The 14,445-nt window shown below is 45.1% G+C and overlaps 1 protein-coding gene across 1 annotated transcript in view; it reads right to left on the reverse strand.

The window, feature by feature from the left end:
* Positions 1–336: 336 nt before the first annotated feature.
* Positions 337–14,445, reverse strand: part of LPA (lipoprotein(a)) — a 261,628-nt gene continuing 247,519 nt past the window's right edge. The window contains 5 exon segments of the mRNA XM_063725300.1: positions 337–670; positions 1,310–1,428; positions 10,077–10,183; positions 12,259–12,399; positions 13,325–13,399. Coding sequence (XP_063581370.1) covers positions 509–670; positions 1,310–1,428; positions 10,077–10,183; positions 12,259–12,399; positions 13,325–13,399 — 604 coding nt within the window. The 3' untranslated portion in view covers positions 337–508.

Consider the following 14,445-nt stretch of genomic DNA (forward strand, 5'->3'; position numbering starts at 1 on the left):
AACAATGAGAACACATGGACACAGGGAGGGCAACATCACACACCTGGGCCTGTCAGGGGGTGGAGGGCTAGGGGAAGGATAGAACTAAAAGAAATACCTAATTAGATGACATTGATGGGTGCAGCAAACTACCATGGCACGTGTACATCTATGTAACAAACCTGCACACTCTGCACATGTACCCCAGGACGTAAAGTCTAAAAAATAAAAATAGATGGGATGAACAGAGCATGAAAATGTTGAAGACCAAAACCAAAATTAATTCAAATCAAAATAAGTGCAGAGTTTATTTTTAACAAATGCATACCTATGACACCTTAATACAGAATTTGTCAGTCATACCTTAAAAGCTTATACACAAAAATACCAAAAATGCCGAGGTTTGGCATAGCTGGTAGCTGGGAACAGTGTCTTCGTTTGATTACTGTCTATTATTTCCAGCATGCTAAATCCCTACCCACGTTTCAGCTTCTAAGTAGGTTGATGCTTCACTCTGTCTCCCGTCCAATTAATTATTTCTCATCACTCCCTCAATCCAAGTGACAAACCTTGAAACACGAGCATAGACACCAGGCTTATTGGGGCGTGCACAGCCAAGACCCCAAGAAGTGACTCCTTGTAAAATGTATTTGTCCTTCTCGAAGCAAACCAGAGGCCCTCCACTGTCCCCCTAAACAGAGGTAGGGAAAAATTATGTGAGCTTTAAGCTGCCAACCTTTTAATATGGGATGCCATCCTTCTCTTATCCATATGTACATTTTCCCAGTAATTCAAATCAGAAAGGAACTTATGAGCATATTACTGAAGCATCTGCAGTGCTTAAGTACTTAGCAAAGTCTGTTCAACAAAACCACACCACTTAGTTTTTTCCTGCAAAAAAAAATAATCCCTTGTGAATCCTGCATGCATTGCTTCCTAACTTGGTGTTCCCTTTAGACTGGGCTAGCCTGGACATCATTGTTAAGTGTGTGTAATTTGTCTCTGTCATGTACCCTCTACCTCCTTCTCTACTGGAAAAGCCACCACTTTAGTCACTGGTGACCAGCACACACCAGGAAGGTGAGTGGCCTGAGGTAGTTATGGCACTTACGGCTCCCTTGCTATGGATCTGGAACTCAAGCCCCAAGACGTCTCCTTAGATGATCTAAATATGCATTCAGGGACACATCTGGGGAGTTTCCGAGCAACACTTAGACTGGGGTCTTCCGTTGACAAAACCTTCCTGAATTTGCCACTTTGGGACTGACGTCTAAGGGACTGAGACTGAGACGGGAGAGCACAAGACTTTGATCTCTTGATCTTTTCTTACCTGGCAACTGTCAGTGCCTCCGGCCAAATGCTCAGCACAAAGATACTTATAGTGATTGCACACTTCATTCTCAATCACAAGGAGCTGGGCTTCCTTGAGAAGGCCAGTCCCAAAGGTATCTGTGTTTAAAAAGATGAAAGAAATGGTTACTGAGGCCGAAACTTGTTCATGAGGAAATTCCGGAAGAACAGAGCAGTGGAGCTGGACCTCCTGTCTGTCCGTGAGGCTACAGAACACAAGGCAGCTCCCAATGCCACTGGACTCTCTGACCCATTAAAGTGCAAATGTCATATAAGATTTTATGTTCCCAAGACCTGGATTCAACAATCTGGGCTTTCTCATGCTGCTTTGGGGTTGGTTGTTGTTTGTGTACTTTTTGCTTTTCTTTTGAAGCTATGATTTTTACAATGTAAAGAGAGTCTGAGAAATACAATTGCTGTTCTTTTTATATACTTTTTTCAGATTTTTATATACTTCTTTTACTACTTACATCATAATGCACAATTTCCTATACTGATTTTTTCAATCAATGTTATATCATGAGTTTTTTTAAAAATGCTACAGTCTTCATAACTAATATTTTAATGGGGAGTGACTGCTTAATGGGCATGAGGTTTCCTTTGGGGATGAGGAAAATGTCCTGGAAATATGGTGACTGTTGCACATCATTGTGAATGTACTGAATGCCACTCAGTGGTACCTGCCAAAATGGTTAAAATAGTAACTCTATGTTGTATAAATTTTATTGCAATAAAAAAGAATAGTCATCATTTACTAAGAATCAGCCTTTCCAGGCACAAGCTCGTAATGTGGTATATCTCACTTAATCCTCACAACAGTCCTATGAAACAGGCACTTTTGTCATTCCTGTTCTTCAGTTGAGGAAACTGAGGCATAAGGAGGTTGTATAGCTCAGCTTGAGTCTGGGTCTGCGGAGTCACTGCCCAAATGCTTCCTCCTCATGCGTGTTGGCCCCACTCTTGCTTCCAACCTTCCACATGTTTGTTCATAAAGTTCATTCTTATTCCTTATTACTTTCTGAAGTCTTAGTTCCCATAATTATATAGACATATTTCTATCTCACAGTAACATTGCCAAATTATTCTCTAAAGGGGTGTGACAGTGTAAAATGTCACTGGAAAACAATTACTTCGCCTCACCCTTGTGATATTCAATTTTTAAAATATTAGCTAACATAGTAGGTGGAAATTGTCCTGATTCATTTTCTAATTGACACTTCCTTGACGATTAGGGAGAAGAAATACTAGGGACAATTCTCCTAGTTATCGTTCTTCTTTTGTGAAAAACTGCTTAATTTCCTTTGCCAAATTGAAACAGAACCTCTGCTAAAGTACCAGAGGAAACGCTATTTTCCCAGATGGACATGCCCAGGGATGTCTCAGTGCTCTCACAAATAATCCAATTTTCCAATGTTGCAAGCCCAGCTCTCATTAGAATTTTGCAAAACTTTGCAAGCATGGCACAGGCAAGAACTGAGGCACTCTCTCCTGCTTTCCCCAAAGCCTTTGACTGCACTTAGATCATTGTCTTCAGTGTCAGAAAACTGACACCGAATCTGGAGTTTACATGAGCAGCGTGGAAGAGTCTCTTCCCAGCGCCTTGCTCCAGAGCCAGCTCTGCTCTAGCAGGGCAGAGCTGCACGGAGGAAGCTCCTCCTGACTACCAAGCATGGGGCATGGGATGCATCACCTGGACTGCACAGAGGTGTAAGGGGGCACCCTTCTCAAAATATTTTGCTGAAAATTAAGTTAGGTGTCACTGCTCTCAGATTCGCTCTCTGAGCAAGGCAAACATCCTGATAAGAGGGAAAACCCACCAGGAGTCGCTGGGAAATTAATGCAGTCTATGAGTATGTGCTGCCATCTAGTGGCCAATGTAGAGATGGCACCTCTGAGGGTAGGGTGGGCCACAGGTGACCTGAGGATTGACGCCCTCTCTGATGGCGCCCTGGAGACAGGGCCACGGGATCAGCCCAGTGATTGCAGATGAGATTTACATGGACGAGCCCCCTGGCCTCAACACCTACTCTGCACTTGGTACATCCAAATCCGGGAAGGTCTGGACACATGAAGGGGAGAGGGGGAGAATTTTGACCTCCCTCTGAGAAGCTGAGAACACGCATTGATCTGATGTCATTATTAACATGTAGAAAGTTGATAAGCAGGCCTGAGTTATGTATTGTGACTCCTCCTGGTCTAGTTGGTGTTCTGAAAATCCTTTTCTCAGTGGACATGTGGGTGAAACCAGAGGAGACTGGGAGCCCAGTGCAGGATGGTGGTTAGAAATGTGTGGATGGGGGTGGAAGAGAGGAAACAGCGAGTGGGCTCTGGGGTCAATACCCAGCTACACCCTGATTATGTGATGTTTATTTATGATGATGGTGGTGATGATTAAACCAATGGTGATAGTGATGGTGTTAATGATGGTGATGGTGATGGTGGTGCTGGTGATGATGGTGGTGCTGGTGATGATCGTGGTGGTGATAATGGTGATGGTAATGATAATGGTGATGGTGGTGGAGTAGTGGTGATGGTGGTGGGTAGTAACGATGGTTATGGTGATCATTGTGATGATGATGGTGATACTGATCGTGGTGGTGGTGATGATGGTTACTTACAGTGATGGTGGTATTGGAGATGGTGTTGGTGGTGATCGTGATGGTGGTATTGGAGATGGTGTTGGTGGTGACTGTAATGGTGATGATGGTGGTGATAGTGATGGCGGTAGTAATGATAATGGTGATGATGGTGGTGGTGATGATAGCGATGGCGATAATGGTGGTAGTGGTAATGATATTGGTGATGGTGTTGGAACGATGTTGATGGTGATGGTGGTGGGTAGTGATGGTGATGGTGGTGATAGTGATGATGGTGATGGTAGTGATGATGGTAGTGGTAATGCTAATGGTGATGGTGGTGGAATTGTGATGGTGATGGTAGGCATAGTAATGGTGGTGATGATGGTGATTGTGATGATGGTGGTAGTGGTAATGATATTGGTGATGGTGTTGGGATGGTGTTGATGCTGATGGTGGTGGGTAGTAATGATGATCATGGTGATGGTGGTGTTGGTGATGATGGTGATGTTGGTAGTGGTAATGCTAATGGTGATGGTGGTGGAATTGTGGTGATGGTGGTGGTAGGCATAGTAATGGTGATGATGGTGGTGGTGATGATGGTGATTATGATGATGATGGTAGTGGTAATGATATTGGTGATGGTGTTGGGATGGTGTTGTTGGTGATGGTGGTGGGTAGTGATGGTGATGGTGGTGATAGTGATGATGGTGATGATGGTGATGTTGGTAGTGGTAATGCTAATGGTGATGGTGGTGGAATTGTGGTGATGGTGGTGGTAGGCATAGTAATGGTGATGATGGTGGTGGTGATGATGGTGATTATGATGATGATGGTAGTGGTAATGATATTGGTGATGGTGTTGGGATGGTGTTGTTGGTGATGGTGGTGGGTAGTGATGGTGATGGTGGTCATAGTGATGATGGTGATGATGGTGATGTTGGTAGTGGTAATGCTAATGGTGATGGTGGTGGAATTGTGGTGATGGTGGTGGTAGGCATAGTAATGGTGATGATGGTGGTGGTGATGATGGTGATTATGATGATGATGGTAGTGGTAATGATGATGGTAATGGTGGTGGAATGGTGTTGATGGTGATGGTGGTGGGCAGTAATGATGATGATGGTGATGGTGATGGTTCTGATGGTGATGTTGGTAGTGGTAATGCTAATGGTGATGGTGGTGGAATTGTGATGGTGATGGTAGGCATAGTAATGGTGGTGATGATGGTGATTGTGATGATGTGGTAGTGGTAATTATATTGGTGATGGTGTTGGGATGGTGTTGTTGGTGATGGTGGTGGGTAGTAATGGTGATGGTGGTGGAATTGTGGTGATGGTGGTGGTAGGCATAGTAATGGTGATGATGGTGGTGGTGATGATGGTGATTATGATGATGGTAGTGGTGATGATGGTAATGGTGGTGGAATGGTGTTGATGGTGATGGTGGTGGGCAGTAATGATGATGTTGATGATGGTGATGGTGATGGTTCTGATGGTGATGTTGGTGATGTTGACAGTGAAGATGATAGTGTTAATGGTGATGGTGGTGGAATAGTGGCGATGGTGATATTAATGGTAGGGGTGGTAATGATGATGGTGGTGGTGATGATGGTGATGGGGTGGTAATGATAATGGTGATAGTGATGGAATGCTGATGTTGGTGATGAAGACGGGTAGTAATGATGGTGACAGGGTTGAGGATAGTGATGGTGGTGGTGGTGGTGATGATGGTGATCGTGGTAATGATATTGGTGTTGGTGGTGATGGTGGTTATGGTGATAGTGGTGGCAATGATAATGGTGATGATAATGGTGGTGGTGGTGATGATGGTGATATGGTTTGGCTCTGTGTCTCCACCCAAATCTCATATCAAATTGTAATCCTCAATGTTGGAAGAGGGGCCTGGTGACAGGGTATTGAATCATGGAGGGAGACTTCCCCTTTGCTTTTCTCATGATAGTGAGTGAATTCTCATGAGATTTGGTTGTTTAAAGGTGTGCAGCACTTCCACTGCACTCTCTTTCTCCTGCTCCACCATGTGAAGATATAGCTGCCTCCCCTTCACCTTCCACCATGATTGACAGTTTCCTGGTGCCTCCCCAGCCATGCTTCCTGTACAGCCTGTGGAACTGTGAATCAATTCAACCTCTTTTCTTTATAAATTACCCAGTCTCAGGTAGTTCTCTATAGCAATGCAGGAATGGACTAATACAGATGAGGAAATACAGAGGATAGTGATGATGGTGGCAGTGATAATGGCAGTGGTGATGATGGTGGCGATGGTGATGGTGATGGTGATGATCGTGGTGGTAATGTTAATGGTGATGGCAGTGGAATTGTGGTGATGGTGATGGTGGTGATGGTGATGGTGGTAGTAGCGGTGGTAATGATGATGGTGGTGGTGATGATGGTGATGGTGATGTCATGCTGATAGTAGTGGGACAGTGGTGGTGGTGATGGTGATGGTGGTGGTAGTGGTAGTAATGATGATGATGGTGGTGGCAATGGTGGTGGTGGTGATGATGTTGAGAGTGATGATATTGGTGATGGTGGTGGAATGGTGGTGATGGTGATGGTGGTGGTAGTAATGATGATGATGGTGGTGGCGATGGTGATGGTGGTGATGATGTTGAGAGTGATGATATTGGTGATGGTGGTGGAATGGTGGTGATGGTGATGGTGGTGGTAGTAATGATGATGATGGTGGTGGCGATGGTGGTGGTGGTGATGATGTTGAGAGTGATGATATTGGTGATGGTGGTGGAATGGTGGTGATGGTGATGGTGATGGTGGTAGTAATGATGATGGTGGTGGTGATGGTGGTGATGATGTTGAGAGTGATGATATTGGTGATGGTGGTGGAATGGTGGTGATGGTGATGGTGGTGGCAGTAATGATGATGATGGTGGTGGCGATGGTGGTGGTGGTGATGATGTTGAGAGCGATGATAATGGTGATGGTGGTGGAATGGTGGTGATGGTGATGGTGGTGTGGTAGTAATGATGATGATGGTGGTGGCGATGGTGGTGGTGGTGGTGATGTTGAGAGTGATGATATTGGTGATGGTGGTGGAATGGTGGTGATGGTGATGGTGGTGGTAGTGATGATGATGGTGGTGGTGATGGTGGTGGTGATGATGTTGAGAGTGATGATATTGGTGATGGTGGTGGAATGGTGGTGATGGTGATGGTGGTGGTAGTAATGATGATGATGGTGGTGGCGATGGTGGTGGTGGTGATGATGTTGAGAGTGATGATATTGGTGATGGTGGTGGAATGGTGGTGATGGTGATGGTGGTGGTAGTAATGATGATGATGGTGGTGGCGATGGTGGTGGTGGTGATGATGTTGAGAGTGATGATATTGGTGATGGTGGTGGAATGGTGGTGATGGTGATGGTGGTGGTAGTAATGATGATGATGGTGGTGGTGATGGTGGTGGTGGTGATGATGTTGAGAGTGATGATAATGCTGATGGTGGTGGAATGGTGGTCATGGTGATGGTGATGGTGGTAGTAATGATGATGATGGTGGTGGTGGTGATGGTGGTGGTGATGATGTTGAGAGTGATGATATTGGTGATGGTGGTGGAATGGTGGTGATGGTGATGGTGATGGTGGTAGTAATGATGATGATGGTGGTGGTGATTGTGGTGGTGGTGATGATATTGGTGATGGTGGTGGAATGGTGGTGATGGTGATGGTGGTGGTAGTGGTAGTAATGATGATGATGGTGGTGGTGATGGTGGTGGTGGTGATGATGTTGAGAGTGATGATATTGGTGATGGTGGTGGAATGGTGGTGATGGTGATGGTGATGGTGGTAGTAATGATGATGATGGTGGTGGTGATGGTGGTGGTGGTGATGATGTTGAGAGTGATGATATTGGTGATGGTGGTGGAATGGTGGTGATGGGGATGGTGGTGGTAGTAATGATGATGATGGTGGTGATGGTGGTGGTGGTGCTAGTAAGAATGATGACTGGGGCAGTGATGATGTTGATGGGGATGATGGTGGCAGTGGTGGACGGTGATGATGATGATTATGTGTAATCTTAATCCTCACAATTACCTCATATGTAAGTACAGATGAGAAAGCGGAGGCCAAAAGAGATTAAATAACTGCCCAATGTCACATGGAAGATGGGAGAGACAGAACTCACACCCAGATCCTTATGATTTTAGCTTCATGCTTTCATCAGTTGAGGTATTAGAGAGGCTCTGTTTGCTTTCTGGCTGCCCAGCAGCTTTTCACCCTACATCCCATAATCCTCTTGAAGGATCTATCTAACTTTTGCCCCTTATGGGTATTAGTGGGGTCCTGCCTTCACCTCCAACATGGAACAGTTGGTGCAGGTCGGAGCCAATCAGTGACGGGTTCAGGGGCAGGACTGTGACCCAAGTTCGACTTCTCAGAGTGGGCAGACTATTGTTCGCATAATTGGGAGAGTGGCCTTTCTTATTCTTTCCTGGTACAGCCACAGCACCACAGCGTCTGCAGCCACGGGAATGTCACCTTTGTGCCCCCAAATAGTGCCTACTCCATGATCGGGAGGGCCGGGGGTTTGGGGCCATCATGTGAGCCTGAAAACTTTGCAGCTTACTAAGAATTTCCCTTGTTTTGCTTAATCCAATTTGAGTTGGATTTTCTGTCACTTGCAAGAAAGAATCATGTTAGATATAACTCTATTCTTTATTAGTAGTAGGAGCTGCCATGATGGAGTGCTTAGGATGTGCTCAGCACTTGATGCACTTTCTTATTTTTTCCCCCATAACAGCCCTGCAGCCCACATCAGCTGAGGAAACAATCAGCGAGAGCTCATGACTTTTCTAAGTCCCGACAGCCTGTAGGCAGGAGCCAGGGTTCCAATTCAGGTTTGTCTGTACCACCCTGCACCTTCTCTGAGCCCTAGCTTCCTCAATGGTAAAATAGGAACAATGATACCTAACTCATAGTGGTTTGTAGCATTTAAATTTTAAAATATGCAAACACCAGGAGCAACCTCGCACACTCATAGGTGTCCCTCATTTGCCAAGTTTCCTTTTACCTGGCCTCTGTGCTCCCAGACTCAGCAGTGCAGAAAAAGGGAACAAGGAGCCAAGGAGGTGAGGTTTTAAAAATAATAGGAAAAGGACAGAAAAAGGGAAGCCTACTTTGAAATTATCTAGACCTGTGGTTTTTAATCTTTTAAAAAACACAAAAAACATTTTATCAAATCAAAGCTTATGCAAAAGGCTGATGTGCAAAGCACCATTTGAAAATGCTGGTTTTACAGATAAGGGATTAGAGCCAAGTGGTATACAAAGAGATAACATGTCTAGTTCAGGTCTATCTGGCAAGTGGCAGAGTCAGAACATTTTTCCAGGGCCCCAGATTCTCAATGCCCTCACCTGCACCTCTGATAAAGTAGAGCTGAGAGTTTAAGACAGTTTCAGTTTTCCTACTGCCAAGGGGGTAAGTCTGATGGATATAATTATTGTCAGGGCATACTGCAAAGAGAAGAAGGAATCCATAAAATGTGGTACAGGTGCTGATACCACATCCTGCACAAAAATATTCCCTCTCTTGCTCTCACCCATCAACCAATACCAAATGCCATCCTAGACTTGGGGGCCATGGGAACTGTCTGCCTCTCCCCCAGCTTCAGGTGCCCTGCCTAACACCCTCACACACACATTAGACATGTGGGTATTTGGGAAGAAGAATAGTTTAATTACAACTTTTGTCGTTACTGTTTTGCACCATGTTTAGAAACGCAGTCTGTCTAATTTCACATGAAAAATAATCTAACACCCTTAACTTGAGGGCTGGGTCAAAACCCCACTTACCTGGGGAAGCAATATGAATGCTGAAATTATGATTAAGAGACTCAAAGACCTCTACTGGTGTTAGTTTGTTTTTGTTGTAAGGGAAACATACAATCATAACAAAAAAAAAATAAAAGATTCTGAAAACAAAAAAGAGAGAGACTCAAGGAAATGGCATCTCTTCCCTTGCCCAAGTCCCTTGAAGACTGATAATGGAGACATAGACAGGTGCCCAGGCAAAGTCAGGAGTGGGGAGACCACATTCATGGATAGGAATTTGTACAACTATCTCCAAAATGCTCATTTTGTAACATGCACTGTAGGTCAAAAACAATTTGTTACGTGGGCAATGGAATTGATCTCACCTTGGGTTTCTCCCCAGCCAGTGATGTAACATTCAGTCCAGGCGGTGACCATGTAGTCTGGGGATGGCAGACAAGCTGGGATTACTTTGTCAGTGATGACGGCAGGCCTATAAAGGAAGTATTAGCAGTTATGTTTGACTGCCCAGCTGGGAGCTGCAGTACCTACAACTAGGCATCCTTACCTTGAGGCCCCAGAGCCCTCTGAGCTGGCACTGCCTTGCTTCAATGACACAGAGCAACGTAGAACACAGCATTTCACCCTCACATTTGCCTGTGGTTGCCTATGGACTACACAGATATAAGGTTTCATTTGAAAGGCGTCAGTTGCATGCAAGAAACTGAGAGTGGCCTTAGCCTTTGAAAGTAGGGATGACAAAGGCGCACTTCTCATGTATATTCTGTGCACGATTGGAATCTCATGCCAAGTATGTCCTTTCATATTAATTGAAGAGGGCATTGATGACTGGGCAGAATGTCTGGCTGAGACATCATCAAGAGGGTATAAAATTACAAATGCCTTGTGTGCCCAGAGCAAGTTGCTCCATCTGGATTCTCCACTTCCTCCTCGTGAATGTTACTAAACCGTGGTTTAAGAATGCAGTAAAATGCTAGACATCAAATGAAAGAGGATTGGAAATAAGCACCTTGCATGAACAAAATGGTATTGTTTTCAAAGGACATTCATATACCTTAGAATCCCAGGGACTCTTAAAGATTAGAACTCTGGATTTTAGACCTGATTCTACGTTAGTAAGTTCAAGGGGATAAAGGAATGGAAATGAGAAATGCCCTATTCTGACCAAAAATGATGATTAACACCAACTTTGAAGCAGACACACTTTCTGCTTCTGGGCACCAGAAGGCCCAGCCTGTGATGCAGATGCCCTCACTCTACAGGTTCCCTCATGGAGCACTAAATGCCCTAGACTCTAGGGTGTGGGGATGTGCGGTGGGAACTCTAAACTCGAAATGTATCAGCCTATCAGAAAATGCCTCCAAAACCCCACATTTCCTAAGTGACTTGTTCAAGACTTCAGAACACCCCAGCTCTCTGAGGACCGTGAGGAGCAGAGACCTTGTATTTGCACATTTGCTGGGATGGTGGGGAGGACCCTGGGGAGCAAGAGGGAGATCAGCTACTGTTTATAAAGGCTGAGCCAGAAAGGCCCTTCTCTCCTTCCTAGAGTGTCAGAGGATTCCAGGACATCAACCCTCAGTTCACAGACCCAGAGAAGCTACCCTTGGCTTGTGACCAGGCCCAGGAGGGCAGCTCAGGCTCCTGCCTGCCCCATGCCTTCCCAACCAGGCCATGCTCATCCCTGTCCGCATTGACACCCTGCCTTCCAGAGCCACCAGCACAGCAAGCACCCCGCATGCCTTGTCACCTGTCCCAAACCTGCCTCTCCTACAAATACCTGTTTCTTAGCTGATTGTACTGTCACCTAGGTCCAAATAGACTAAGTGACGTAAGCAAAGGTATCACTTTGTCAGGCTTAATAAAACAACATTTTACCAGGAAAGAGAAAAATCAAAGAAAACAACAATAATAATATTATTATTTGCATTTGTAAATTGTATGTTGTGTGGGTTTTTTTTTTTTTGACATTGTGGAATATTTCTGTTCATTTGTTTTGTTTTCTTTTCTTTCATTGAGACAGGGTCTTGATCTGTCACCCAGCCTGGAGTGCAGTGGCACAATCATAGCTGCCTGCAGCCTTGAAGTCCTGGGCTCAAGCAATTCTTCCTCCTCAGCCTCCTGAATAGCAGTGATTACAGGCACCCACACTAAGCATGGCTCGATATGGTGGTTTTTCAAGCACTTTGAAATGCAATCTCATTTGATTCTCTCCAGCATATTATTATGAAAGGAGAATAGTTAGCCTGGAGTAACAACCTTTCCCTGATCATGAATGTGGATGAACTGGTGAACATTAAGTAAGTTTTACGGGTAACAGGGTATCTCTTTTTCCACGTGAGGAAACTGAATCCTGCCTTTTTAAAGAGCACAGCTAACATGTGGCAGGGCTGGGGTTGAAGATTGATGCTGTCCCCAAAGCCCTTGAGCATTCCATGTGATAGACAGACCCTCCCCACTGCCACGCAGTGGCCGTGGCCCATAAAACCCAGACATAAAGCAAATATCTTCACCAGCGTGGGGTGAAGACCACAGGTGAACGAGTACCTGCTTAGCTTTAGCAAGGCAATATCTGCTTGTGTGGGCTCCAAGAACAGCCTAGACACTTCTATTTCCTGAACATGAGATTCGAGATTCACTTCTTGGTGTGCACCCAGGATGACCTTGTAGGATGAAGTCCTTGAGGACCTAGAAAAGAAGAGGATGTCAAGAGAAAAATATGGTCGAGCCCCTTCAGTTATCCTCTGTGCCATGAACTTGGCGCTGTCTCTCTGACACCCTCGGCCACCCAGAATCAGTGACTTATGAGTGGCAAGAAACAAAATTCACAATTTGCTGGAAAGTGACAGTTAAGGTATGTTCTCAGTCTGTTTCAGCAGAGACTGTGATATAGTTTGTATATTTGTCCCCACCTAAATCTCATGGTCAACTGTAGTCCCCAGTGATGGAGCTATGGCCTGTGAAAGGGGTTTGGATCATGGAGGTGCATCCCTCTGGAATGGCTTGGGCCACATCTTCATGGTGATCAGTGAGCTCTCACTCTTAGTTCTTGCAAGGTCTGGCCATTTAAAATTGCGCAGCACCCCCACCCCATCTCTCTCTGTTTCTTGCTCCTGCTCTGGCCACCTGACATGCCTGCTCCCACTTTGCCTTCCACCATGATTGTAATCTTCCTGAGGCCCACACAGAAGCAGAGGAGATGACAGCATCCTGCTTCCTGTAAAGCCTGCAGAAACATGTGCCAATTAAACTCTTTTCTTTATAAATTATCCAGCCTCAGCTATTGCTTTAGAGCAATGCAATACAGACTGATGCCTCTGGTAGTGAACAGCTCTGTCCTGCGGTTTATACAGGTCCAAAAAATCACCTGCACTGGGTCTCCCCTCTGCAGGTTCTCTCTAGAAACACTTCCCTCCTCTCTCATCCAATTTCCCTGGAAATTCTGCCTCAGGCTTCTGTGCATGCATTCCCTGGTTCCTCGTGTTCCTTCCAGAAAAGGAAGAGAAGTGGGGAGGAAGGAAGGGGAGGGTGAGAAGAAAGAAGGGAGGGAGGAAGAGAGGGAGGAAAAAAGTCTTGAAGATAAGACCCCACGTCAGTTTTCCCTTAAACATACTTCTTCAAGCAGTGAGCAGCAGTCAGCACCCATTCTGGGGATATTAAGGTGCCTCCACAGAAGTGCTTTCCAAACCTAGAAAGAAAATATGCCAAGACTTTGGTCAAATTGGATGGTTTGTTCTACTTCATTGTACAGAAAGCCAGGAAGACAAGTTCACTCAGTTTTGATCATGTTCATATTCCCAAAGCAAAGGACTACCGCCCAACATCAGGATAGTAGAAACTTCGACCTGTGCTCCAGTAGTGAGATTTTTCAGAAGGGCCCATCTGTGCCACTTTTTCCGATGCCTGAGGCAAGCATAGGCACAGCCTGTCCACAAGAGAGCAAAGCTAAGTGACTCCAGAATGAAGCTCTATAGCTGTGGCTTTCACCCCACAACCCTGGACTCTGACAAAAGTGACCAGCCCAAGACCTTCCCAAGGTCTCTTTCATTTTTTATGACAAGATCTATGCAAGGTCACTCTTCAAGGAGCCAGATGTGATCCTGAGCAGCAGTGACTCATGGGGGTCTTCTGATCTTACCTGAAAAGTTTAATTTTGGCGGATGTTTCTTGAATCACTTACTTTCTAGGACTGCATAGGCAGGTGATATCTCAGAATAATGGTGTGAGCCACTGGGAGCCACATTATAATGAAGAGGAATAGAGATAGGAAGTGCATGATGGCAGTATGTTGATAAGTCAGTGAGGACGTAGACCACCACACAGTTTAGGAAAGAATGAATCTAAAATATGTGGAAGGTGAAAGCTCTGTAGAGCAAGAAGTTACTAAACGATAAAATAAGGAAAAATCAACTCAACAGCAGAGTGAAATGCAATGCGATCAGGTTTGTCGATGGCATTTCACAAACTTACAGAAGGAAGTCTCTTTAGGGGAGAACAGCAATTGAGCACAGGTGCCCTGGTGTAGAAAGGAGACAAGGAAGCAAAACATGCAGGCAGATGGGTCTGTGTCCTATGTGTTCTTCCTAAGAGATACCCAAGAAAACTGAACTTACAAATTGCATGTTCCACTGAAACGATACCCAAAATGTCCAGGTTCTGTGGGATCGGACTAATTACTCTTCATTTATGGGGATCATGACCTATAATTTGTTCATGTGTTTGTGAATGGATGAG

This window comes from Pongo abelii, chromosome 5 (genome assembly GCF_028885655.2).
Source record: "Pongo abelii isolate AG06213 chromosome 5, NHGRI_mPonAbe1-v2.0_pri, whole genome shotgun sequence".
Lineage (NCBI taxonomy): Eukaryota > Metazoa > Chordata > Mammalia > Primates > Hominidae > Pongo > Pongo abelii.